General features: G+C 39.8%; 1 protein-coding gene across 3 annotated transcripts in view; it reads right to left on the bottom strand.

Annotated features, from left to right (window-relative positions):
• Positions 1 to 4,499: 4,499 nt before the first annotated feature.
• The window catches only part of FRMD6 (FERM domain containing 6), a 77,213-nt gene continuing 54,689 nt past the window's right edge, over positions 4,500 to 27,023 (bottom strand). For 2 of the 3 annotated variants that reach the window (XM_030854961.2, XM_060294814.1), the window contains exons 6-14: positions 25,430 to 25,616; positions 22,121 to 22,276; positions 18,822 to 18,887; positions 17,861 to 17,929; positions 15,198 to 15,372; positions 10,349 to 10,684; positions 9,571 to 9,702; positions 7,651 to 7,742; positions 4,500 to 5,666 (exon numbers count right to left, since the gene is read on the bottom strand). In XM_030854961.2, the coding sequence (XP_030710821.1) occupies positions 5,382 to 5,666; positions 7,651 to 7,742; positions 9,571 to 9,702; positions 10,349 to 10,684; positions 15,198 to 15,372; positions 17,861 to 17,929; positions 18,822 to 18,887; positions 22,121 to 22,276; positions 25,430 to 25,616 (1,498 nt within the window). In that variant the 3' untranslated portion in view covers positions 4,500 to 5,381. Of the gene's footprint in view, positions 5,667 to 7,650; positions 7,743 to 9,570; positions 9,703 to 10,348; positions 10,685 to 15,197; positions 15,373 to 17,860; positions 17,930 to 18,821; positions 18,888 to 22,120; positions 22,277 to 25,429; positions 25,617 to 27,023 lie in introns of those variants that run through there. The other variant, XM_060294815.1, reaches the window with a different exon arrangement.

Raw genomic sequence — 27,023 nt, 5'->3', positions numbered from 1 at the left:
GGGAGCAAACTTGCAACATAATTCCTTCCTAAGCTGGCAGAAATCTACCTCTTGCCATAATGACAGTAATAAATTGAAGAGACTTTAACTGACTACAGTTGACACCAGATGGGTAAACACCCATCCTAAGTAATGAGTTGGTTAATTATACCAGTGCCATGTTAATAGACCTTCGATTAATCTCTTGAGAGTATATGACTCCATCACCTACAATGGCTCGTAGCATCTAAGCAGGACTTTTCAGAGTTCAGGCTCCTCCATTAAGACAAAATGTATGTCTTAAGAATCAAAGGGTTGGGTGGAATTTAGCTTACTATTTTCATTACACCTCTGTGTGGGGATCAACTTGTATAAAGCATCAGAGAAATGATGAGGCAAATCAAACAGCGACAGGGAGGAGATTTTAAAATATTTTACTGGTACTCACATAACCGCCACCCTCATACTTAGCCAGACTTGGTCATATTTATGTAACACCCAGGTCTCTAGTATGTGGGTGCATTCAGACTTTCTGAAACAGTGAGTTCAGTGCCTCACTCTCTGACAGTTATGTTAGCGAAAAGAAAACAATGCCACTCTCACAAAATGCAATGCACCTGGACACTCTGGAGACCCAACCCATCCCACGTGTGGATCACTCTAGTTCAGGAGCAGATTACTGGTTGGTCCATATTGCTTGGGCTCACCTAATGACTACTAGGTTATAACCCTGATGCACGTAAGCATCACTTGCAAAACTTTTACTGGCACCATGCCCACCGCAGACAAAATAGATCAGCAGCTCTGATCTGGGCCCCAGGCATTGTTCTCTATCATTCTAATGTGCAGCCAGGGTTGAGAACCACTGCTGGAGACTAGAGTAGTTGAAGCCATTGTGCCAATTTTCAAAGTATTCATGCAGAGTATATTTTAATTCATAATATAAAGCAGTAATGAACTCTTTAGTTCTTTCAAGATTATTGCCAAGTATGGCAAAATTCCCTATTTCTCCAGTTTTTAGCTTTGGAGGTGACCACGTTGTGTGTGTGTGTGTATGTCTGTGAGACAATCCTGCTATTCTGCTTCCTACGTAGCTTTTGCATCTTTTCCTTTGCCTCCCTGCTGCCACATCCTTAGTTCAAATCGTCGTCTCTCTAGTCTTGCTGCTCCCTCCCCACCCCTACCTGCACTGTTCCCATTATTTCTCTCAAACTCCAAACACATCTTTCTTCTTATAACCCTCTTCAATGGCTCCCTGCTGTCCAGACACTCAGTGTCTTCACCTGGGCATCCAAAGCCTCTCGTGAGTAGGCTGGGGGATCATTACTTGAACCAAAGGGTCCCTCGCAAGTCCTGAATGAGCACTGTTGTCCCCAGCTTCTAAGCCCCTGCCTGGACAGCTTGTACCTCACCCATCCTGCCAGAAGTCCCCATTCAAGGCTCTTCTGAATAAAAGCTTCTCTGATCTTGCCACCTCCCACTCCCAGCTCCTAGGTCTTCACTGCCTATGTCAAAGCAACATCTGATTACGCCTTGTGTCTGGCAGATAGTGGGTGCTCCAAAAAAAACAGTGAACAAATAAACTCCATTTATCACAGTATCAAAATTGTAAGTTTGTCTTTCCTACTAGATACTGAGCTTTCTCTGAGAACACTGGGTAACGTGGTATATGTAGTAGAAAAAGCAAAGTCTTTGGAGACGAATTTATGTTGAAAACTCTGCTCTATCACTTACTAGTGACAGGATCTTGGGCAAATTGAACTGCTTCCTCAGCTGCAAAATGAGGGTGATGACACCTTGAAGGGCTGTGAGGATTAGCCGTGACTTGTATGGTACCAGACACATAGTAGGTGCCCATATATTTCCTCCCCTTGCCTCCAACTGACATAACTTACCAGATACTCTGCAAAATTCATGGACAACACCTTGCTAGAAAGCTTCTGCTTTGTACCTTATGCTTCCAAATGACCAAATGACTCAATTCTATAAAATTTAAATGTTTGTTAGAAGACTTGAGAACCCTCTTCTCTCCCACCCTAGTCATCAGGGGCATATTATACCCATTACCTTATTTAATCCCCAACAGTCCTTTGAATTATTCCTGTTTTACACCCGAGAAAGCTGGAGCAAAGACAAGACAATGGATTCTCCTTTAGGAGCAGGGCTCTATACTTTATGTCATGTTGCTCTCACATTTGGTCTTGTGAATGCATGCTTTTAAGTGCAATCACTCATTATTCTGAAATTAGAACCAATATTCCAATAATGTCTGTTGAATGGGTAAAAGTTAAAGTAGCTATTTTATTATTATTAAAATATTATTATATTTTAAGGAGAGTCCTTTCAGCCCCACACTTTGGGACTGAATAGTGGCTGACTGCCACACCCTCTCAGACGGAGCCTCTTGGAGCCTTGGTTCCTTCATCCCTAACTTGAGAAGAAGAATAGTACCTGCCTTATAGGAATACAAGGATTCAATGAGTTAACACATGAGCTTCTAACACACGTGGAGCGGGATGTGGCACATGGCAGGGCTCAGCATCGGCTATTAGCATCATCTCCACAAGGGCCATTTTGCTCAGAATTCTACCAGGGTGTCCATTAATGTGCTCTATTATAGGAAAGAAGAACAAAAAGAGAACACTCACTCTTGCATAACTGAGAACTCAATTTAAAAAAGGCACTTTAAAGACAAATAAAAAGTAACTTTATTGACTGCTAATCTTACCATGAAATTCCTATAAGAATAATTACAAAATAATGCAGTTTTTTTTTTCACACACTTTTGGTATCACCTTGATATGATGATCCTTTCACAGAAAGGATTATTTACAGTTTATGTAGATATAAAGTTCATTGTTGCAAATACAAATGTAGATGTATAGGGGCAATATATACCAAATTGGTATACTGACTAGCAATGGATATTAACAAATGCAGAATAAATAACAGCTTTATACTTCTCCTTTTTTATTTTTAAAACAATTTCCAAATACAAAAATGTAGATATTCAAAATGGATTTTCACATACATATATATAATTCTGCTGCAAACAGTGGATCAAAAAGCAAAAATGTCCTTAGCATGTTTCATTTTTGAAAACCCACAAGACTATTCATAAATGCAATTAGAAAGAGGGTGTGCAAAACCACCAACGATGCTGGAAAAACCCTAAAGACCTGATTCTGTTTGAAGTAGAGAGAAAATAAAGTATAAAGCACTATGTACTTAATTAAATATATTTTTTCTTAATGTTTACACAAGAAACACTAGGAGCTAAGGAAATGTACCACATTATGAGCTGGGCTCTTTAGAGTCAAACTTCATCAGGATTTGTCTCTTAAGCATCTGTAAGAAATGGTGGATTATTTAATGACATAAGTAAAATAGTCATTAGATGATCCTTTCATACTTTCATCTTTTTATACAAAGACTGAGATACTTTTATACATTCTGATACCTGAAACTTTGGTTCTTTCAAACATTTCATAAAAGCAAAATCATTTCATGACTATAGAGTGTCATAGTTTTTTTCCTTTTAAAGTGTCAAGTTAAGCCAATTTGACCAGGCTTGTGTGTACACACTGCCCTGTCACGTCCACGGCGGGGGCACGCTAGGGACAGTACAGGTGGAGTTTGTTCTCGTTCTCCATGTGTTTATAATACTGACTCCCATCCATGGGGAACACTGCAGGTGCTGCCGTACCCTAAGTCTATTTCTTTGTTACCTGAAAACTTAATTTTGTATAAAAATATGACTGTTTCTTTAGAAAATAATATAGTTTTTTTAATAAAACCTGGTAGATAGAAAAAATGGTATATCAAAATATGGTAAACAAATGTTGTAAAATATGAAATCATTAAAAACATCTCATAGAAAGACATTGTGCTAAAGTACTTTCCTGAAGTGTGAGCAACACTGTTACTGTACATCTAAAGGTTACTAAGTTCAATCTCCTGACTTGGTTTCATTATATATCCTAACAGCAGTGGATATATCCTAACAGCAGTGGACAGCAGTAACTGTCTTAAAAATGGTTCTTTCTCAAACACTAACATTTTCTGTATACTTCAAAATTAATGAAAAAGATATCCTCTGGATCGGTGGTTTTCAATCCTGTTACATACTAGCTCCATCTGGAAACTTTAAAAGAAAAGGCAATTCCACCTGGGTCTCACCGCAAGAGACTGATTTAATTCATCTAAGGTGGGACCCAGACATTGTTATTTTTTTAAAGCTCCCCAGATAATTCTATGATGCAACCAGGGTTGAGAACTATGGCAAAAGACACATGAGAAAACAGTCGTTCTTAACTCTGTATCTATCAACTGATTGTCTGTAGGCATCATTCATTTGATGACATATCCTCTTTACCAAACAAGAAAGACCATGTATATGAGATAGTCATGGGAGCCAAAAGGAAAAGTTAGTAAGCTTTAAATACATATAAACACACACAGTCTCATATATTTACATATGTATAACATGTACGTATAGTTAGGGTATTTTGGTTAAGCAGAAACCAGCATGACCATACTTTGCTCTTGATTTAAAAAAAAAAAAATCCACCAAGTACAGACATATTTTAAGACATTTCCATAGTTTTAACAGAAACTGGTTTTGGAAACTCCACAAAATTCATTATGGCATGAACACAACTGATCCGTTACTTGGACAAGGGGCTCAGCTGAGTCCTAGAGCTTTCTGGAAGAGCAGGAGGATGACGTGGCACTGACCAGGTGTGAAGGAGTCACAAGGCATCACGGCATGCATGGTCTTTTGGTTATTGCTTGACTCACATCTTCTTGGCCCTCGGCTGCCGTTCTGGTGGAGGCATCTTTGGCGTGCTGGATTTTGACTGCTTCATTCGTGTTCACTTTGGTACAGCCCCAGTGGGGTGGCAATGGCTCTGAGTAGGTGACGGTCTCTCTACTAAAAAATGAGAGCCTCTTCTCTCTCTCTTCCCTCCAACCACCGGCATTTCATGACGGAGTGGTAAAAAAAATGTACAAGCAAACAAAGGAACCCAACAACATCTTTCACATGATAAAAAAAAAAAAGTGTTGTTACATGTAACTGAACTGGGAAACAAAACAATGAACAAACACACCACAGTTGGATATTCTGAAGGCTTGGTAACCAGTAAAGCACATTTCCTTCCAAAGGATCAGTGAACTTCTGGGCACTTGTCTTGTGTACATTCTCTGCAGTCCTTTTACTTCTGTGTAATACTTAAAGTGCAACTGTCCCTCAGCTTTTATTTCTGTCGCAAATATTATAAAGAAAGAGCTATGTCTGGGGTGAAGAAAATATGGCACAGTAATAGGTAAAGAAAGAACCCATGGCTTTCACAGCCTCTATCGAACAGCAGGCTGTCTGTACAGCTGCACATAGACGTCCTTTATACAACAAACTCTGGAACTTCATCATGGGTGAGATCCAGAGAAAAGTATTTGCTGGTTCTTTTGACTGGAAAAGCATCTTGGATGTTGACACACTGCTGAGCCAAGCAGCTGCTGCAATAGAGGCCTTCCTCATCTAGTTCATGGCCACACCCAAAGGTATAACTCTGAGCAGTGTCCTGACACAGCCCCGCAATGCGCAAAAAGTCTTTCTGATACAGTCTGATGTCATCGAGGCTCAAGCTATGTCGATCGGTGGAAGTCTTTGGCTTTCGACATACAGTCTACAAGACAAGAGAAGGTTGAAACAACTTTAAGAGCATAGACTAAAGCGAAAGTTTAGCACTATTTGCCTTGTACAGACAGAAGCTGCAAAATCATAAAAGGTTAAGGAATCCTTATATGTTAGGAAGTGGTTTCCAGTCTGTGGTTTGTGGGCCCTGAGGCCCTGTGGAGCAAAACGTCACTACCACCACCACCAAATAATAGCAGCTAGCATTTACTGAGCCCTTATTGTGTGCTAGACCCTAGAATTCGTTTAATCTTCCCATCAGTCTGTGAGCCAGGTGCTATTATTCTCCCCCCTCTACAGATGAATAACCCAAGGCACAGGGAAGTCAGTGCAATGTGAATCCAACTGTCTCTAGCATCTCAGAAATCAAGCAGTTATCTTAAAATCAGGTTGCAGAGGTAAAGATACTGTTTCTCGGTTTTTCCATGAGGATATGGCAATTCAGCACGGCAACACTCTCATGCTGAGGTCTGTTACTCTTTTAATAAGAAATGGGAAAACAAACCAATTATTACTCAAGAAACACAGTTTAAAAAACTATTTTTTCAAAAGCCACAATTCTTGGGTAGAAAAATAACACGAAGTGCTCTTGGTATAGCAAGTTGGGAGACGGCCCCAGGATAAAGAGGTGGGCTCCCGAACACTGCAAGAGGTCACACTCTGACAAATGCTCCACACAGCAGGTAGCAGACTTTTAGAACTCATTATCCCAAGAGGTGGTTCCAGTTGAAAATATAAGTAGGTTAAAAAATGGTTCCAATAATTACATGAATGGAAGATCCTTAATGGTTACTTAATGAAAAGAGGCATTATAGTTCTAATCTACTTTTGCGGCTGAAACCACAAAGGCCAGCCTTGTTAGAATAAGATATCATTTTTGCTGGAGGAAAAAGTAACAGGAAGAAAGAACAGAGCCTGAGCTCAACAACATTTTCTTGGAAGGGTCAGGTCCGAGAGCCTCCTGAAGATGACGATCCTTGTACTGACGTCTTCTGAGGCTCCACCGAAATTTCACATAGAATTCATCAGGTCATCGCCACAAAGCATCAAGGCAGGCACACGAATGCTCTTCCCATCTGGTAGATGTGGAAGCTGATCCTTCGCTGTGCCCCACAAACGTTCATGTACAGTAAGAGCTAACGCTGACTGGCAGGGCTGGGGTGCAAACCCAGTTAGTTTGACCCTATAGCTTGTAGTCCTAATCATCATGCTACATGTGCTGCAATAAATATCACTCATTGGAGTTTCCAGAAGAATATTTAATAAAATGTCACGTTCACATTATGGTTACTTAAATGGAAAAGAAAAAAAGGACAAATGAGAAAAAAGGGAAGAAAGAGAGAAAAATATAGGAGGCAAAGATTGCCAGAATGCAAGAGAAAGAAAGAAAAGAGGAACACACGTAGAAGGAAAAAAACAAAAGAGACAGAGCATCCAAGTGCTTCCCTGGAGACAGAGGTGAATATCAGCAGTAGATTATATCTAAATGCTGCAATGGTGTATTTTAATTTATCTATATCTTCTGATAGTTTAATAGTTTAACCAGTGATCATGGGTTATCAAATGCTCTAGCTTAGCATAGTTTGATTCAATCTGAATGGAATAATTAGAGTGTGGAAACATTTCTACCGCAACACACCTGACGAGAAAATTACTCTCCCAGTTGTTGAGATCAACACACACACACATACACACACCAGAATTAACCTGAAGCCTGAAGACTAGAGGCTTCCCACCCACATAAAGTATGAAACAAAGTACATAGTTCATCCAAATAAAAACCCAACTCAAAGATAAACAGAACTAGAAAATAAATGGACATAAATTCAGACTAAAACTAGAATGTATGTATCTACTAGGAATCATTTCATTAAGGTTTTAAATTTCTGCTCATTTATGTAATTATAAATGTAAGTTCCTATTTAAAATTTTCTATACCTTCAGCTGCTGATTTAAAATTTCAATCCCTTCCATACCTGTGGGAGAGAATCAGTACTCTGGCCTCGAAGTTTGACCACCGTCTCTGAGGAGCTGGAGGTGGAAGAACCAATTTCTTTCACAATCAACCCTAAAGTGAAACGCAGAGGAGAACGAGTGAAGACTTCAAATTATTCATCCCTCTTGCCACTCACCTGACATATACTGCTACCAAGAAGGAAAGGGCAACTATTAACCACTGCCCACACATCTCACTGTGGCCCTTTGGTGGCAGATGACCAGGGGGGATCACATTCTCTCCTTGTGCTGCAGTGAATAGGAGGAGTGGGATACATGTGGGGTTAGAGCACAGGACGGAGGTTAGAAACTGCATTTCCTAAAATAAACTTTTAATTAAGCTATTTATGATGCAGTTAGGAATGAACACAAAGGCTGAAGGTGCAAAGCAATCTCTTTCCTGTATCTCCTAAAGCTCCCCCCACTCTCCACACAACACTGACTTTGAATTTAACCTGGACACAGCCTCTAGGTCTGGCTCTACTTAGACAAGCAGTGGGTAAGTGCAGGGCTCGGGCCTCCTCTGGAGTCACACAGATCTGGGTGGGAACTGGGTTCAGGTAAGTTAAGGAGCTGTGTGTCCTGGCCAGTGTCTGTGTGTCCTTGTGTCTGTCTGCACCTCTTATAAATGGCGCTGAGCCTAGCACCCATCTGACTAAAGAGCAAACGCCCACAAAGGGCTAGGTCCAGGACCAGCATATGGAACACACTGTGTTCTGGAGGCTCCTCTTGGCCAGCGGGAACACCGTGGCACAGGCCTCCTGCAGCAGATGCCACCGGTGAGACACCAAAATGGGAGGCCACGGTGAGAAGTCAGTTCTGGGGCTCTGAGGTCAACAGAGCTCCTCATCACCCCAGTGCTCGGGGAACCTGATAATTCAGAAACAGAAATCCAGGGGCTGACACTTCCCTAAGTGACTGTGGCATGGGAAAAAAGCACCCAGGAAAAATGTTTCAGAAGGTAAAATTGTCAATGCGAACTGGAGATGTAAGTAAAAACCACTCATATTTTTCTTGCAAACAGATGGAGCAAGTGAATAGGTCAGGCCCCAGAGCCCTAAGGCTAAATGGCTTAAGTACATTTCTACCTGATAAAAAAAGAACCTTGAGTAAGTAATGTGATTGTTATTCAGCCACTGCTAGTAACCTACAGAAATGACTTTTTGTATTCTATCTCTTTAGAAGGGTCTCATAATAATTCAGTGTCTAGAATGTATTGTTTGATGATTAGTTCAATTAAAAAATGATATATGTACATTCTTGGTTTACATGTAGACAGTTTAAATAATTCTCAGATGACACTCATGTTTTGGGGGTTGGTACAAAGTGCTTGAGTAGAAGATCGTTCTCTAGAAAGCTCCTTATCTTCTAAAAAGCCTTAAACTTTTGAGTCAATCTTCATAGGAAGAAGATGTGGACTAGTGCACTGGTTGGCACTGGGTATGGTTCCTTTTGAATTTCCTTGTAAATGTGCCCTTTTCTGCCTATAAATAATTTGCTCCAAAACCCAGAACCAGCACTAGAAAACTCAGTATCAAGCCTGGTGCTCAGAACACTGAACAGACTCCTGCCAAACTTCCACAAGAATGAAGGACAGAGCAGTACACTACGTCACTACTCAATCTTAGCTCCATGTTTTTAAAACAATGGGCTCAAATTGTAGAGATTTTGGCAAACTGGGATGATGCAAAGAAGAAAATAAAAACATCCATAACCCCATCATCCAGAGAAAAGGCTATTAATATTTTATGTATATTTTGTCACATACATGTAAACATTTTTATAATTTGAGATCGTACTATCTAAACAATTTGTACTGTTTTTCTTACCTAGGTTTCTTACATTATTAAGTATCCTCTGAACCCACTAGCTAAGGAGAGGACCTTCCCGAGGGAGCTCACCAGAGTGTCCATTCAGCTTCCGAGACAGGAGCATGTCCTCTGTGATGTAGATGCACATGTCTGGGCTGACTTCCAGGGACTCTTCATTCATCCTCTCCAGGTCCCTGGGGTCGTCAACCAACATCTCTATTTCTGACAAAGAAAGAAAAGACATTTAGTGACCTAAGGGGAAATGGCCACTGAAATTCATAGCCACACCTTGAGGGAGGTTATTTAATTATTCATATTTAAAAATAAATCTGCTAATGAGACTCCACAACAGGAAACTCTAGCGACAACTCTCAACTAGATGCTGCTTCTCTTCTCCACAGGACTGCTGTGTTACCTACAAGTCTGCTAATGCCATGATTTGACTGTCAACAAGGACAGAATGAGTAGTGCATGAAGCTCCCCATCACCCATGGCTGCCTTCTCTCAGAGCATTTAGCAACTTGATTTGATATCCACGTGAATTCTATAGTAAGCACACGTATGTTCTGCAGTTTCCCTTAATGGAATCAGTGTATCTTTTCCCCAAACCTGAATGCTACAGCAATTATTTGAAACAGAAAAATAAAAAAGATGCACACAAGTACTAAGTTTGGCTGATACAGGCTATAGGTCTGATCGTATCTTATGCCTTAACACAGGTTTAAGCAGCCAAATGCTGTTTCTTTCTTCTCTATTACTACATCAATTCTACAGAAACAATAATGCGAAAAAACTGGGAGAGAAAAAGCAGAGCATCCCAGACGACAGGTCAGCACTGTTAGCTCGGAGGGCCTGGGGGGCAGGTTACCATCATCCTGCAAATCCTCCTCCAGCCGGTCCTTGCCGCCACTCTCCACCCCGGAGGTGTGGGAGCTGCTGTGGCTGGTCATGGAGCTGCAGGTTTTCAGCTTGCGGTGGATGGCGCTGCCGGGGTAGGCATCTTCGGGGCCCGCGTCCCGGACCTTGGTGTCAGCCTCGATGCCCGAGGTGTGAGAGCTGCTGTGGCTGGCGGTGGAGTGACGGGACAGGCGCTTATGCTTCATGCTGCCCGCGCTGCTCCCGCTGGCCCGGGACCGCTTCTCCAGCTGGTCCATGTCGAGGTCCAGGTTGTCGCTGATGTAAGATTCCCGGTACTGCTTCTTCTCTGTGTGGTGAGGAAGACAGCTCGTCATTATATTCAACCAAGGCAGAAGGAACAGCTGATTAGCGGGGGTCAAGCCAAGAACAAGTACAATTTCACATTCAGAAGTGAGTGAGTGGAAAGTGCTCATAATTCTGATAGGAGCTCAATTTAAGAAGACTGCAAAATGAACAAAAACCAGTACCATAGATATGAGGCGAGTATTTAACTACTCAAAGAGTTTTAAAGCTTCAAACACCATAGAAGAATGCTACTCAAAGTGTAAGATGGCAGATCACTTCTTGTCTGCAAACTGTTATTGGTCCACAGTGGAATAAGTTCAGGAATTGAGAATAAACATTTAGAAACTTTTAGAGTGATCTGACATTGCCAGGACATCCACGAATGTGATTTTGAGCTTTGCAAAAGTATCGGTCCACAGTGGATTGGAAGTTTTTAAAAATCTGGTCCTTCCCCACAGATAATTTCAAAAGAACTGCTACAGAAACAGTTCAATAAATCTACTTATGCTAATTGCCTTTCATTTGATTTGTTCATCTGTTCAATTTGGGCCATTGTTAGCTTAGCTCTAGCTGTTGAAGACAATTTAAAATAAAATTATTCTTCTGAGAATTCCTTTCAAAAAATTCTAGAATTTAGATTTTCATGGATGAAGATTGCTTTTCTCCATTTAGGCTGAATCAGTGAGGTTTTACCATCTATTAAGAACACAGAGTAATCACTACTGGTTTGATAATTTATACTCATGTAGCCTCTGATTGATAAAACTGTTCTTTGATTTAACATGTCAGTACACCTCTTTAACGTAGCAAAGACACAATATTGGAAAGTCCCTTTTATCGAATGCTAAACTAACCATTACATAAAGGCACAAAGTTATAACTGAGCTACAGGTGTACAACTGATAGAAACTGTGCTTCAAGTCAGAAATTTAAAACCAAGAAATAGTTAAACTGCCTTGTATCTTTAATACTGATGAGAAATAACACATTAGAACAATGTTAAAAATGGAGAGTGCATTTGGGGAATGTTAAATTGATATTATTTCAGAAACTGCTGACTACTAGACTAATTGGGTTCTCAAGGGCCTGGTAATGGATTTAATTGTATTGTGTCTTGGTTAAGTAAAAATACTTGCACTCTTGATGTTTGAATCCAGCTCTGAAGTATAATCACCACAGGCTTCCCCAGAGAGGGAATGAACATCAGCAGGAAGAGAAAATATGCATTCCAGGATGCAAAATGGAAAAAATGCTTGGAGAAGGCTGTGTGTACATTTCTGGGCTTCAGCCCTTTCATGTCAATTCTAAGGAATCGAGCTGAAACACACAAAGGTGAGTGTGTGTAGCCACACAGAGGCAGACTGGAACCAGACATCAGAGCCTAACACACACCATCACTGCAACAAAAGTACATCCATCTACAGCCCATTTTTTAGGGTTAGACTGGGTTCTAATGATTTCCTATTTTCTGAAGGCAACAGGAGTTAAGATGAAGATGAAGAACTAAAGGGGTTTGCAAAATTCTCATACTTTCTATTCACTGTAGTTTCAATACAATAGCCATGTTGCCCTTGGAAGGGTGGAAAGTGAAGAGAAAAAGTAAAAATAAAAAGTCCTATATGGTGTTCGAGTTCTAAGACAATTGAGAATTGTGGATCTAATAATTTAAAAGCTTTTCTGTCTCTTTACAAATAGCCCTTTTACTCCCAAATTTCTTGTAGATTTGGAATCAACTACAGTTATTCTATACTCATAAGCATAGTCACTAGAAGACAAGCACTTTGCCAACTTGTTTTCTATCTAATAGGAGCCTAGCATGAATTACTTCCTGTCAATGTGTCAGCGCAGCCTTGGTGTTCCATGTGCTGGCTTCTATTCCTGTCATTGTGCTTTATCTCTTAGACCCTCTGCAAACATTTAAGAAGCTTCATACCAATCGGTTACAAAATGAGGGAAACGCTGAAATAATTCTGAAATTTATTCTAAGAGATGCAAAATGCAACCTCTCACCCCCTAGTAATCACTGGTGTCAACAGGGCAAATCATCAATGTGTCAGTGTTCTATTTATTCCCTCTACTGTAAAAGCCCACAGACCACCAAGTTTTTCATATGTTATTTTGTAATATAATGCAGTCAATGTGCCCTCTTGACACAGACCTAAGAATAAGCCCTAGCTATTGAATAAAGTTGAGGTGAAAAAAATTTTTAAAGACAGAAAGCATTTTTTATCCATCTGTTCTAAATACCGTAAGATTCTTGTGATCATTTTTACTATAAAATGAGAAAACAGTGTTTCAGACAAGGTGACTCTAGATGAAATTTAATTAAGAAAAATATAGATTCTTTTCATGCTGTGATTTTTGGCTAATGTTAATAGCTTTTTTTGTTTAAAATGATGGAGTCCTTAAGTGTGGGTGAGATAAATGGATTCAGGCCAAGGTAAGTCCAAAGAAACTGTTTCAGGTTTTCTTCAGATCTGGAGGGATTTCTAAGCAGAGAAAACTAAAGATGTAAAGGAAAAAAAGCCATCCCCGCAAAATCTATCTATATGTATCCACGTAAAAGATCCAATCTGCACCTTTATCATTCCCTCACTGCCCCTACTCACATAAGCTCCCAAATGCACTTGGTGCTATGCTTGATAACAGACAAAGCCCTCCCCTCTTAACTTGACATTCTATGTAATTTTGCTTTAGAATCTGTAGGCGACGTCCGTTAATTCTTTCAAGCTCTAAGGGGCTCCCGTTAAGGTCACCTAAACAAGAATTTACTAAAATGCTGCTGGCAGAGAGCTGCAGGAATAAGTGAATTTCACAAGGTGCCAAGTTGGCCATTTAGGAATGAAGCCAACTTGGCAAAATGATGGGCTCTGAACCTAAGTTACCTATTCTCACAAGCTTCCTTGGCGCTTCTGTCCTGTTTAAATTCCTAATCTTCATATCAGCGTCAGAGAGATATATGCATTTATTATACTGATGAGTCATCATGGGAAAGAACTGGCAGTCTAGCAGCAGGGGAAGCCAATACACTTGACAGTGAGACCAATTCTCTCTGAAGACAGATGCAGTTTGGTGGCAGACAGTGGAAAATGATTCACATTCCAACTGCTACTTAAATTACAATGGCTTCTCCAAACTGGGTCTCATTTAAATTGACAGACAGCTTTTGAGAGAAATCAATCAGATGCAAACCTCTATAAGGTTTTTGTTTGTTAAGAGAGAAAATGGTACAGATGAACCTGTCTGCAAGGCACAAAGAGACACAGATGTAGAGAAACATATGGACCCCAAGGGGGGGAAAAGGGGGGTGGGATGAACTGGGAGATTAGGATTGACATATATACACGAATATGTATAAAACAGATAACTAATGAGAACCTGCTGTATAGCACAGGGAACTCTACTCAATGCTCTGTGGTGACCTAAACGGGAAATCCAAAAGAGGGGATATGTGTATACACATAGCTGATTCACTTCGCTGTACAGCAGAAACTAACACAACATTGTTAAGCAACTATACCCCAATTAGGAAAAAAAAGAGGACAGGGACTTGTCTCACTTCTTTAAGAAAAGTGAGGTCTGAGAGGACGAAATCTGTTTCCGATATGGACCTAAAATATGAATCTTCATCCTAATATTCATGCAAATACCCCAAATAGAATCCAATCGAATTACCAAGAATTACTACAAAATGAGTTTGCAAAAAAGTCGAAGACATTAAAAAACCAAATATGCAAAGTAGCATTTTTGGGGATTAGAAGCTGGAGTGTGCCGAACAGGGTAACCACAAGAGATAAAGAGTTAACCATTAGGTTAATACTGTGAAGTTGAAGTCTGCTGCTAGAAGCCCCCATCCCCGTCTTCCTCTCTTCACCATGACTTGACCCCACTTTCAGGGCCTGGAACTCTGAAGCCCCAAAGGCACTGCTCTATTCTGTGTCTCAGCAAAGCTCCCACAGGACTGGCTGACAAGATCCTCAATTGTAAACTTCTCTCTCCTTTGTTTGTCTTTCTTGCTCAGCCAGACACGGGGCCTCCTAGCAGTCAACAAGAGGCTGGAGACATTCTGTGACCCACCTTTATTGTCACTCTAACCTAAGGAATAATCACACTGGAAGGAATTCCAGATAGCCTGTGGATAACAGCACCAAGGTGGATCAGTGTATAAACAAAGCTCTGAGATGCAGATAAAAGCTGATATGCACAGAAACCCTGGCCTGCACCTTCATGTGGTGGCTTTCTGCAAGAATTCTCAAGCCAAGTGTGGGGAAACCTTACAGAGACTGTTCTCGAAGGTAGCTAAATGGCAGGGATAATCTCGGATATGCTGACTAGCACTGTGGGCCTTCTGGGACAGTGCTGAGATGAAACAGGAATGCTGCTGGGGATCTGGAGACGCCGGTCCCCAGGTCCCACTCTTCACAAGACTAAAGCCCCAGTTCTTGGCAGCTGTAGGGTACGGGGCCCTGGGTGGCAAAAGCACCATCTGCTTCCCGCCCGAGACCCTGCAGGACCTTCGTTTTCCTCCAGCTTCCGGATGTGGCGCAGGACAGGCTGCAGGTTCATGTAGAGGCGGTGGCTGTTACTCAGGAGCTGCAGAAGGTGTCTGGAGCGCATGGGGCACCCTGTGTAGTAGATGAGCTTCCTGGCTGAGGGCAAGCCATCTGGCAAAATCTCAAACTTCTTCCCCTGTGGGGGGAAGGCATGAATCAGATCAGGAAGAAAAGTATCCGATGTGCCAAGCTCCCCTTCATTTTCTAGTCAGTAAGGAAAACTACAGACTCAGAAATAAATGTATAAAGCTCCATCCAAAATTCCCGGAGGATAAATGACTGTTTTCCCTTTCAAAAACGTCACAGGACAGAGGATTACCAAAAATTCAGGGAAGTGCCTAGCCAGGGTCTTCTGGTTCCATCTTTGGTTTCTCTGGCTGGCCAGGCCATTTACATAATGGAGAAGAGAAGGGCCCATCACAAAAGCATCCTTAAATGTAATCCCAACACCCTAACTCAGTAAACAAGACAACAAATTCTAGAAGCGTAATGCATTCAAATATCTGTTGAACACTTACAATGTACCAAACACTTTGCTAGGCCCTGAGAAAATAACAGCGCAGAGGACAAAGTCCCTACCCCTATGTCACTACATTCTGGTAGGAGAGATGGTAAATAAACACATAAAATAATTGCAGCTTATGATAAATTCTGGTAAGGAAATAAAGGAGTTATGATAGTGAACAATAAAGGATATCTATTTAGGGTTTAGAAAAAATGAAAAACTCTCTAGTTGGATAAAAGAGGGAGCTGGAAGCCGGAAGGACAGTTAGAGGGATGAGACAGGAAGGAGAAATAAGAGATGGAAGTAGCGTAAGTATCTTTCTGTCAGTAGAGGAATCTCATTCACTAGGTTTGGGATCATTCACATAAAGTTCTAAGTTGAGGGCAAGGGTTTGGAAAAGTTCCTTACAGTTATGGAATGTTACTAACTCCTTTAACTTTCCTGACAATGAATAGGGCAGCAGGACTACAGAAAGGAATATTCCAGGCACAGTGATTCTCAGCTGGAGAGGAGAGATAAAACAAAGAGGGAGGCATATTCTAACTACACACTTAAAGTCAGTGCAAAGCAATATGGGTTTGTGTAACTCAGACATGGATGGAATTTACCTCTCGACTTCCCATTTTAAAAGGAACCAACATTGGATGTCAATGCTAGAATGCTTATAACTTACACTTAATGAGCACTAAGCATGTATTAACTCACTTAATCCTCACAAGTCTATGGGGTGGGGGGCGGGGACAGTCAATTATCCCCATTTTGGAATGAAGAAACCAAGGCACAGAGGTGTTAAGTGATTTGCCCAGGGTCACACAACCAGGCAGGGCTGGGCTGGCTGCAAGAAGAATCATCTGGGAAGTTTGCCAAAATAGATTCCTGGTCTCCACCCCAGACCAACTGAATCAAAAATCTCTTAGGTGAGGATGATGAGGCCCAGAAATCTAAATAAGCTCCTCAGATGCGAGTGATGCACAACTAGATTCAGGAACCACTGGGTGCAGGACCCTTAAGGAATTCAATTTCTATAAATGTATTTTATTACTTCTTAATTGGGGACATGAAGGGGGCAAGTGGGGTAATAATTTGCTCATTTATAAATAGCTCCACTCCTTTCCCAAAGAGCTTGAACGAGAAAGAGCCAGTGAGTAGGAGGCAGGTCAGGCCCCATTTAATGTATGAGTGAAGTAAAATCAGATTGGACTGTGCCCAATGTAAAGTCAGAAACAGGTCTTTTAACTCCCAGGGCAGTGTGGAGTCAGTGCCCAAATGCTATCTGGCAACAGAGCCCTTTATTTATATAGGCCATCTTCCTGATGGAAAGAAAGAAGCACATGTGTCCTAATCCTTATCTTCCTCCTTTCTTTGTGTATTTTTTCCAATAATTTCTGAACAAAGCGAAATTATGAATTTTAACGACCACTAGAAATACATATAATTAACTGTAATTCTTTGAACCCTCGCCCAAATGGATACAGCTGACAAAACAGTGAAACAGCTGGGAAAAATCAAGAATTTGCTCCAACAAAAGAAAGTGTATCATTCTCAATAATCTAAAAGTAAAAGTACTTTTCCTGTTAAGAATTGCAGTCCTTTCTTTATAATGATGAGTTTCAACAGACAGATATTAATAGAAACATCTTTTTATATCACTCTTTATTCTTTGCTCAAGAGAAGTTAACTTCCACAAGAAATGGCTAACCCCCATGCTAAGAGTAATTTACCCTCTGATTACAGCTTTCTGTTTTCTAATCCCTCTGCTGTACATTTTTAAAAACAATTCTGTTTGATGAATTCATCTTGAACTTTTCCCCATCACATTTCTTCTGAAACTAGAATAACTTAGGGTAGAGTGGTGGGGACCATATACACAAATTAAAATTAGTAATTTCTTTTGCTATAAGACTCTGTGTTTTAGGTTCACTACTGAAAAGTGGCAAGGATTATAATTATACCACATGCATAAGAATATAAGACAGCTAACTATTTTCATCTTCAATTTTGAGAAAATATCAAGTTTTGTGCCTGAAACAATATTTTGTTTAAAAAAACAAAACAAAAAACAATACAAGTCCACAAAAACAAAAAACTGAGTATTTTAAGTCAGTTATTTTAAACTCACCACAAACACCAACTTTCCAACATTGGTCCAAGGGAAATCATAAAGTAATTGTTTCTCTTCATCTAAATTCTGTGGAAAGAATTATAAGAGTTACTTATAACTCTTACAAGTAATGCACAGAGAGCTACTGAGGAAACTGACAGATATTCTAAAATAGCTCTAACTTCTTTCCCAGAAAACTAAAATACAGTAATTAACATCTGAAAGAGGTCCCCAACTCTCTTTGGAGATATGCAGACAGTAATTAAAAGAGGAGTGATACAATTCTGTCGCTTTTGGTTCCTGAGTGACTGTGTTAACCTGCCCTTTTAAGGCAATCTTTTCCCTTCTGGCCTATCCCTAAATTTAAATAAAAAGTCCAGAAGACTCAGGCATTCAAGAGATGAGATAAGGCACTCAGACTTTCATAACTGGATATTTTGCCTATATAGAAGATAAGGCATCCTTATATTCTCCCAGGTCTCACAGAGGGAGGCATCTCTCTCCCTTGTTTATGGCTGTAGCATAAAACCATCCCACTTGTAAAAGGATGATGGTAACTACTTACTCAAGGGACACGTTTTATCAAAAAATTGTAACGGAAATTGAAATGTCTGGTCAGTCACTGTATTAAAAACTCATTTTTCTTTCCACAGTTATAGATGCACCAGATGATAAAAAAGAATATTAAAAATTAATGACACACAAAGAAAAATGTCTGGATATTAATGATCTGTGAGTGATGAACTGTGGCCAATCTTTGGTTTGTTGTTTTCTGTTCTAGAGGACTTATTAGTGTCAAGGATCAGACTGCTTCACTTCGACTATCCTACCTTATCTACATCTGTGCTAGACAAATAGGAAGTAATGACCAATCAATGGCTGGAAATGGACCAGTGAACCTATCACAGGACCAGGCAGGCACACTGCCAGAGTAAGACATAGTGGATGCCATTTGACACTTTATTTCTCATTAACTAACCTGAAAAATCTGTATTCCCCGCATGGTCAATCCAAGGGTCAGAGAAGCTTCAATTTCCCTTTTATCCTATAGGAATAAAATTGTATGAAAAAGTATATTTTTCTTCTATAATGAACAATTCAGCACCAAAGAAAAGAACCAAAGATAAATTTCAGGATTAGAAAGCTTTTTGACTTAAAATAACTTTGCTTGTCTTTCTGCATTCCTTGTTTTCTATAAGATTTAAGAAAATCATGGGCACATATTAAATCAGTAATGGTATTTTCTACTTTCTAAATCCCTGCGATTTCAAAGTTTTAGTGTTTTTACTATATTATATACACTTTCATATCTGACAATATTCTAAATATTTGTGTTACTGAGAACTCCAGTAAGACTATTCTGCTGCTTTTACATCATTTCTTTAATCTTCTCTCTTATGCTTAATCTTTTTTCAGAAGTTAGAATCTTGAATATAAGGTCATAGTTATATTCTGAGATGTACTAGACTTTATATGTTTAAAACTGGTTAAATCTCCCAACTCTGAAAACAAAGTCAGAGGCAAGCCTGAATAGTTAATGCCCTTTCATGAAGATAGCTAATAAAGTTATAAAAGCTTTACATTCAGTTAGTCTTGAAAGAAAATACTTATGTTTAAGAAGTTCAATTATCACTTGCCAATATGATATACATTCTACCAGCTAAACCATAAAAAAAAAAAACTACTACAACAAGTATAAGGGAAAAAATTGTACAATTAAGAATGTATTCTGAACTTGGCCACATCTTCTAAGTGCTCATCTGTAACAAGTGGATATAAGGTGTAAAGTTCAAACTAGAAAACAAAATTGCTGAGTAACTAAAATATTTTCATTATGAGATTTCTCAATAAAAACAATAAATGAGTACATACAGATCTTTATTACATTTACTGCCAGTTTTTGCATGATCATGGAAAGGAATATTTTTAGAAAATGCATCCTTACCTGGCATAGTAAAGAGAAGCCACAGCCTATTTTCACTATTGGGGCTTTTTTTTTCCCATTAATACTCTTTACATCAAGAAAGGCACACACAGTACAGGTTTAACAGGAGAAACAAATCCATCACTATGAGCTTAGGCCAATTTCCCTTTCAAGGCTGTTCTGATTGCTTCCTGAAATAAGATTGTGCTCATAAAAATGCTGGTAGTGCGTGTATGAGGTGCATATTACTGGGAAAGAGGCACAGAGGTTTTTGTTGTTGTTCTTGTTGTTTTAAGTTTCCTGTCTTCTGTCTCCATTTTATTAACAGGACTTAAATGAAGCAGTTTTAATGGCGGCCACGTGATTTCTTTAAAGAATGAAAATTCTGCCTATAAGGAAAACATATCTACTTCCCCACCTCATTCAGTTCACTAGTATTAGTTATCTTGTTTTAAGCAGACCAGAATGATTTTCTATGACACATAAAAGTAGTGCACTTTAAGCAAATTGAAAAATTAATTTTTACATGAAAGATAAACTGGAGATATCTACTTCACTAAAGGATTCCTAATAGGAACTTAATAGGATTCTTTAAAATACCAAAGCTTCCCTACAAAATAAAAAGCAACCAATATTTACTGAGCATTCACTAATGTGCCAGGCACTCCATCTGGTTATTTCAGATTCACCATCTTGTTGAATCTTCCCAACCTGTGATATGTATAGGATCATTTCCACTTAACAGATGCCCAGGATTGTAGCAACAGTTGCCTAGGATCCCAGCAAGAGTGATTGCTGATGGAGGGTTTATAAAGCCACAGTCTTCCTGATATATCATTCATACTTCTAATACATTTAAAAATATAAATTTATTGTCAAAAAATGTCATTTATTTGCATTTTCTCAGATAAATTGAGGTGTCACAATGAACTCCCTTAAAAGAAAAAAAAGAACTCAGTCTTCCAGGAATTTAGCTGAAGAGATCTTGTGGAACTCTATGCCTTTGAAAGATGACAGGGCATTAACAATGCATCTCTTGCGCATGAAAGAGAAAAAATAACATCCTTTGCTCTCTTTTTAAGTCTTTTGAACCAGCCAGGAAAATTACCCAGCAATATATCCAAACTACGGTCTAGTCTCCAATTGTCTAGTTACGTTAATCTTACCACAAAGGATGTAGGAGAGATAACAAACCTAATAATAACAATAATAATGGTAAAGGCAACACGTTTAATTTCATGCCTAACACGTGCTAGGTACTGTTTTTAAACACTTTTCACCCACTAATTCCTTTAGTCTTCAATAAACCTCAGAGTTTATTGGCTTTGTTACCATCCCCATTTATCTATGGGGAAACTAAAGCACAGAGAGGCTAAGTAACATGCCTAAGGTTACACAGTAAGGGGTGAAGCTGGGATTTAATCCCAGAAAGGTAGGCCCAACAGATCACACTCTGAATCACTTCATCCTATTTGGTTGGAGAATAAATATACCTTTGAATACTTAAATGGGAATTCAAGGGTTCTTGCCATGGAAGTGATACTTGTGAAATAGGGAGAGGAGTGGGAAGGAGAAGCAGGAGAGAAGACAGAACATATTGCCAGTGATTCCCTGCAGAGCCCACCCCAGTTATTATTTGGGTCTGTGACCTCTGACCCAGGATGGAAAAATGAGGCTAGAGACACAAGAACACAAAACACAAGGACACAGGAGAAAGGCAGTATCAAACTTTAGAGTGACAGCACAGAGTCAGTGGTTTAAGCACACAGGCTCTTGTCAAGTAGACCTGGGTTGAATTCTGGCTCTTACTAGTTTTGTGATCTTTGGTGTGTATCCTGGTCTGTAAAATGAAGATTACAGTCCTATCTTATAGTTATAAGGATTTTTAAAAGAGGATAAATATAAAGTGGCCCCATAAACACAATACTCCATAAACATTAGCTATTGTGGCGATGTTCTTATTACTAATGGATACATGCAGGTACGGCTTCACTTCAAGGAGTATTAAAAATTACTGATCGAACAAGTTGCAAATGTTACTCCCCAAGGCAGAAATGCGGATTTGGGAAAGAGAAAAATAACTATTTCATAATCGCTGAAAAGCCAGATGCACAATTTACAGCCACTTGTTATCTCAATACTAGGACCATTAAAAAGACTACAGGACTGCTCCTGTAGTCTGCTCCCAGGACTGAGGAAAAGCATCATTGACTCCAAGACTGACCAATGATGACAAACAGCGGTTGAAATGAAATTCTTTTAAAAGCCCATTAAAAAAAATTAAAATGACAACTTTAAATAAAAACGTCTCCTGATCAAGGAGGTATGGCTGCAGACCTACTGCAGTTTTGTACCTTATACAATCTGTAGTAGTGAACGGCAACATCATCCAGTCGGACGGCCTCTTTGATATATTTAAGATGAGCCTCAGAAGCTGTCAGTGCGAACTGATCTTTGTGCATGTTTGGAATGTGCTTCAGGATGTAGTCCTTCCCTCTCTTGGAAACAACCTGTTGGAATACAATGGGAGCGCAATGCAACATTTGTTGGAGGGATGCAAATACTACCCTCATCTCCCAAATGATGAGAACCCAAAACAGGCCATGTAAATTGGCTGATTTCCATTAGAAAATTCCCACGCTTATTCTTTTTTGATCATCTGTTATGTGACCTGGCTGAATCAGCTAATACTAGAAGCTACAGAGTCAATTTAGCTGTAGTACTCCATATCTAAGAAGAAAAATCACAAGAAATGGGAAAAATATGTTCTCTTGGCTTTAAAATCACCAACAAAGAAAAACCATACAAACTTGCACAGTTTTGTCCACCTCACTGCTTATACTTGCAGAATTATTGGTACCATGAAATGCAGCCACTGTCAGCACATCTTCAGGGTCCGGATCCTACTTAACTCTTCTAAAATTACAGCCACAGAGTGGGAGGTTCTAAATGTTAATCCGAAGAAAGCAGGGGACTGCGAGGAATTCTCAGAAACATTTCTGGTTTTTGCATAAGAGGCTGATATGAACACTCTACTCAAATGCTTATGAGAAAACAGTTTCACTCAAATATTCATTACAATTCACTGCAACTTCAGTTTTCAACAGACAGTAGTCAAAGCTTTTAGATATCAAAAATATATAGTATCCAGAAGCTGCAGGTTCAAAGAAAGGTGTTGATAAAAGTCTTAGCTGATTTCACGAAGATTATAAAATATGGAAAGAATTATGCAAAGTGAACAAAAAGCATTTTAGTGCTTAAAATGACGAGGATTTGAAAATTAGAGAATTTTTAGTTTTATTATTGTTTTTATAGTTACTGATGTTTTGTTTCTTCCTATGAATATTTTAAGGAGAATTAAACATGATGAGTTATTATTGGCCAATAATCAAGTTTTGCTGAGAACTCAAGTTACAGATTTTTCTTTCTAGGTTCCTTTTACATGGAGATCACCTAAATCAGTACTTGTCAACCTTTTTCAGGTCAAAGAACCCCTAGAAAATAATATCTGTAAGGGCAATGAAGTAGATGATTTTGGTGATCGCAAGGGTTGAGGAAGCTGGTATCTCAGCACCCTGGGTGCCATGGCACACTAATGGGAAGCTCTGCTTTAAAGACCAAGGGTCATTGAGTACCTGATGATAACTAAGGGAATGTAAATACAGGTTAACTTTGGCCCAACAGACATTGCTATGTAATAGCCTGACATCTTTTGTGGGTTTTCTTGAACAACTGAAGCACTGTCAGCCAGTGAACAAAAGCTTATATTGAGCACCGTGATGTGAAATGCTGAAGAAACAGAAAAGGTTAAGTTTATGCCTGTCCTTTAGAATATGCTAAGAAATACTTAGATCACTGAGTGCAAGAGACAAACAGAGCATTTGAAAATAAAATACTTATGTTCAGGGTCTTATTGAGCCCAGAGGAGGGGCACTGGGCACCTAGACAGTCTGCCCAGGGAACCACACCTGAGCTGATGAGCAGGAGTAGCCAGGTGAAACAGGGAGGGGGCCTCACCAGCTAAAGGAGCTGCAGACAGAAAGGTCCAATGTGTGAAACACCACAGGAATTGCTGGGTGTTGCTAGAACACAACACACAAGGTGCAGGACAACCAGAAAGGAAGCTGGAAAGGCTGGCAGGGACCCATGCTGGGAAGTTCCTAGGTCATGCTTGGGAGCCTGGGCTTCACTCCGAAGATGAAGGTTTAAATCAGAAGCAAAAACAACTCCTCTGCAAGCTGTGAGTAAAGCCTGAAGCAGTGACAACAGGGACAACTGCAGGAGTGCTGATGAGAGCTGAAGCCTGGGAAACATGAAGAACCACTACGGGGAGGACACGTGGTAATGTTTAGGAAGTTAAGAGCAACAAAAATACAAGCGAATCTTATTTCTTAAGCTGGTGATGCGGAATCAAGGGTTTCTGTTAGAGGATGTTCTCGTTGACTGGGTGGGGCAGGGAGAAAGAAGGGTGATAAGAAAGAGCCCCGAGTGACTCAAGTTTCTAGGTGATCGGGTGGATGGCAGTGCCACTGGCTGAGGTTAGGAACACAGGGGTAGGGAACGCAGAGAATTGAGGTGTGAAGAAGATGAATTTGATTTGGGACATTCTAAGTGTGAGGTGCCTATGGGTAAACAGCTGTCTTACAGACATAGGGGAGAGAAACAGATTCAGGAGGTGCCAGTACATAGGTGGTTGTAAAAAGCATTAATTTGGAGGAGATCTCCTGGGATGTGAGTGACTAAGTGTCAAATGCAGCAGAGAAATTCAGGAAAAGAAGTGAAAAGTGTCCACCGGATTTGGCAATTTAAAGGTCACTGCTGGCTTTAAGGACAGCACCATGAGTGGAGGGGGTGGTGAGGAAAGAAGGCAGATGGATGTGGGTTGAGGATTACACGTCGAAGTAAAGAAGCTAAAAAATCAAATATACATCGTCACTTTTTCAAGAAGCTTTACTGAGAAGGGAAGGAGAGATTGGTAGGTCTTCTTTCCCTCCCTCCTTTCTTCCCTGAGGATGGGGAGGTGTGAAGCAAACAAAGTATGTCCTGACTTAAGAAGAGTTAGTTGGGGTAGAGGCTGAAGATACGGGAGAGAGAGACGTCTCGGCAGAGACCTAGAGGAAGAATGGGAAGCGATATCAACAGGGTGGGGATGGAGAAAGGACCTCTGAGACCGTCAGTGCTCAAATAACCTAAGTTTTCTTGCTGAAATAAGGGGGTTGCTCCTCTTTTGAGAGTGAAGGAGATGGCGGTCAGATCAAGCAGTTTACTTATATTTGTTTCCTCAACACAGGAGAAGCTGTGAATGATCTCACCTTTTAAAGAGTAATGTGTTTCTCCCTTCGAAGGGAAAAAATGCTGCTTGAATTAAGAGGACATAAGACGGTCAAGGCCATGTAAATGCCAAAAGAAGGCTGGCAAATACCGAGTTCCACCATCTTTACGATGGATAGCAATCCTCTTCCTCATAACCCATAAGCAGATTGAGTCCATCGAGAGACTGTAGGTGCCACGCTCTCAAGTATGAAATGTGTATCTGGGTGTCACGGAGGGTGTACTGGCCATCAAACATCTGCGTTCCCAGTTCTTGTAGCAGCATGACTACCCACACAATGAACTAGAAATGTGCTAGAGAAAACACTTCAGAATTTGAAAACAGTGCCTACCCAAGATGGGAAGTAAGCCTCGGGCTCAAAGTATTTTCCATAGTGCTTATTCCTTTTGAAGTTCCCAAGATCAGCCTGCAGAGCGAAGGCTGCCAGCAGGAAGTAGGCCTCCTCTCGGAGCACACACTGGGAATGAAGAACTTGTTTTCTCAGGTGCCAGTAATAATAGTATCTTGCTGCTCTGTCACTAGGAAAATAAAACAGAACTCACATTTTGATGGAACAATCTAAAGGCATGTAAACAACCCCAATCCTGCTATCCATCTGGTGACAAGAGCTCTTCTGTTCCTGCTCCCTCCTCCCCTCTCCCTCCTCACTCACTGAAAAGGGGGAGGTTGTAGCTAATACCGGATTGCTGCCTAACTGCTGCTTCACCAAGTTCGCAGGGTGTCAGGACCCCAAGTCAGACTACCCAGACTGCAAAAATAACACTTCCTATGGCCAATAGCATTTGATTCATTCAGAGAATGGAAAACAGATCTGAATCATTCCACTCCAATGTGGGATATACTACATTGAACAAGTATTAGAAGCCTAGGCATCTGTTGTCTGTATTAAAATAATTTTGCTACAATAATGCTGCACACATGACACAAATAAGGACAAATCTGAGGAGACAATCCTGGCTTGAATGTTAGGCTGTCCTTTTTTGTTTTGATTTTCATCTGAGCACATTACAAATACACTGAGGCCCTTTTCAAAATATTTCTGTTTATATGCCCTACTAGAAAAGAATTTGCCTAACTATGAATAGTCTTTTTTTTCCTCTAAGAATGAATAAGCTGAAAACTCTCCTTAAATCTTTTTTTTTTTAATTAAGTGGCTGTTACTTTATGGGTGTGATTTTATAGGCACACGTTGTAAGAATCATGATAGTCGTCACAAATGGAAATACGAACAGTGCACTCATTACAATCCATTGAGGTCAGAAATAAATACAGTCCCCATTAAATACACTGAGTAAGAAGTGCTGATTGGGGAAAAATATGGTCAAGCTCCAAAAAATGTCACAGGCAAACAGGACGCCTCTGTGATCAAAGTAAAAATGCAAGAAAAAAATGTGTGTGTGTGTGTATGTATTTAATGAGTATTTGTCTCCCTATTACTTTAGGTTGAATGTTCACCTGAGATTAATAGCTCATTAGTTGATGATAATAAAAACATACGGGTTTACTTTAACCAAGACTGTGTTTAAAAATGAAAAGTTTAAAATTTAAAAATAAAGCATTTATGTAATTTTTTTTTCCCTTATGACTTTTCAGAGCACTTCTTTTTATAATGTTGAGTACACAATGATTGGACTAGCTCATCACTGGGGAAAAGGGCAGAAGCATGGAGATCAATTAAACATTCATTAGTCCCAGGGGGCTAATTAGTGGCTAAATAATATATTTTCCTTCTTTCCAGCACATTCCATTCCAATTAAGTAAACTTAGAAAAAGTTTTATATAAACTGAGAATAACTAGAAAAGTTTCTCTGCTTTAAAAACATTCTTTACGGGCTAATATTTTTTACTTTTTAATTTGCATGTGGCAGTAACATAAATATTAAGAGCAAATCTCAGATACAACTCATTAGCCACATGTATCTTTG

The sequence above is a fragment of the Globicephala melas genome, chromosome 2, assembly GCF_963455315.2.
Source record: "Globicephala melas chromosome 2, mGloMel1.2, whole genome shotgun sequence".
Lineage (NCBI taxonomy): Eukaryota > Metazoa > Chordata > Mammalia > Artiodactyla > Delphinidae > Globicephala > Globicephala melas.
This window is presented reverse-complemented; position numbering and strand designations above follow the sequence as displayed.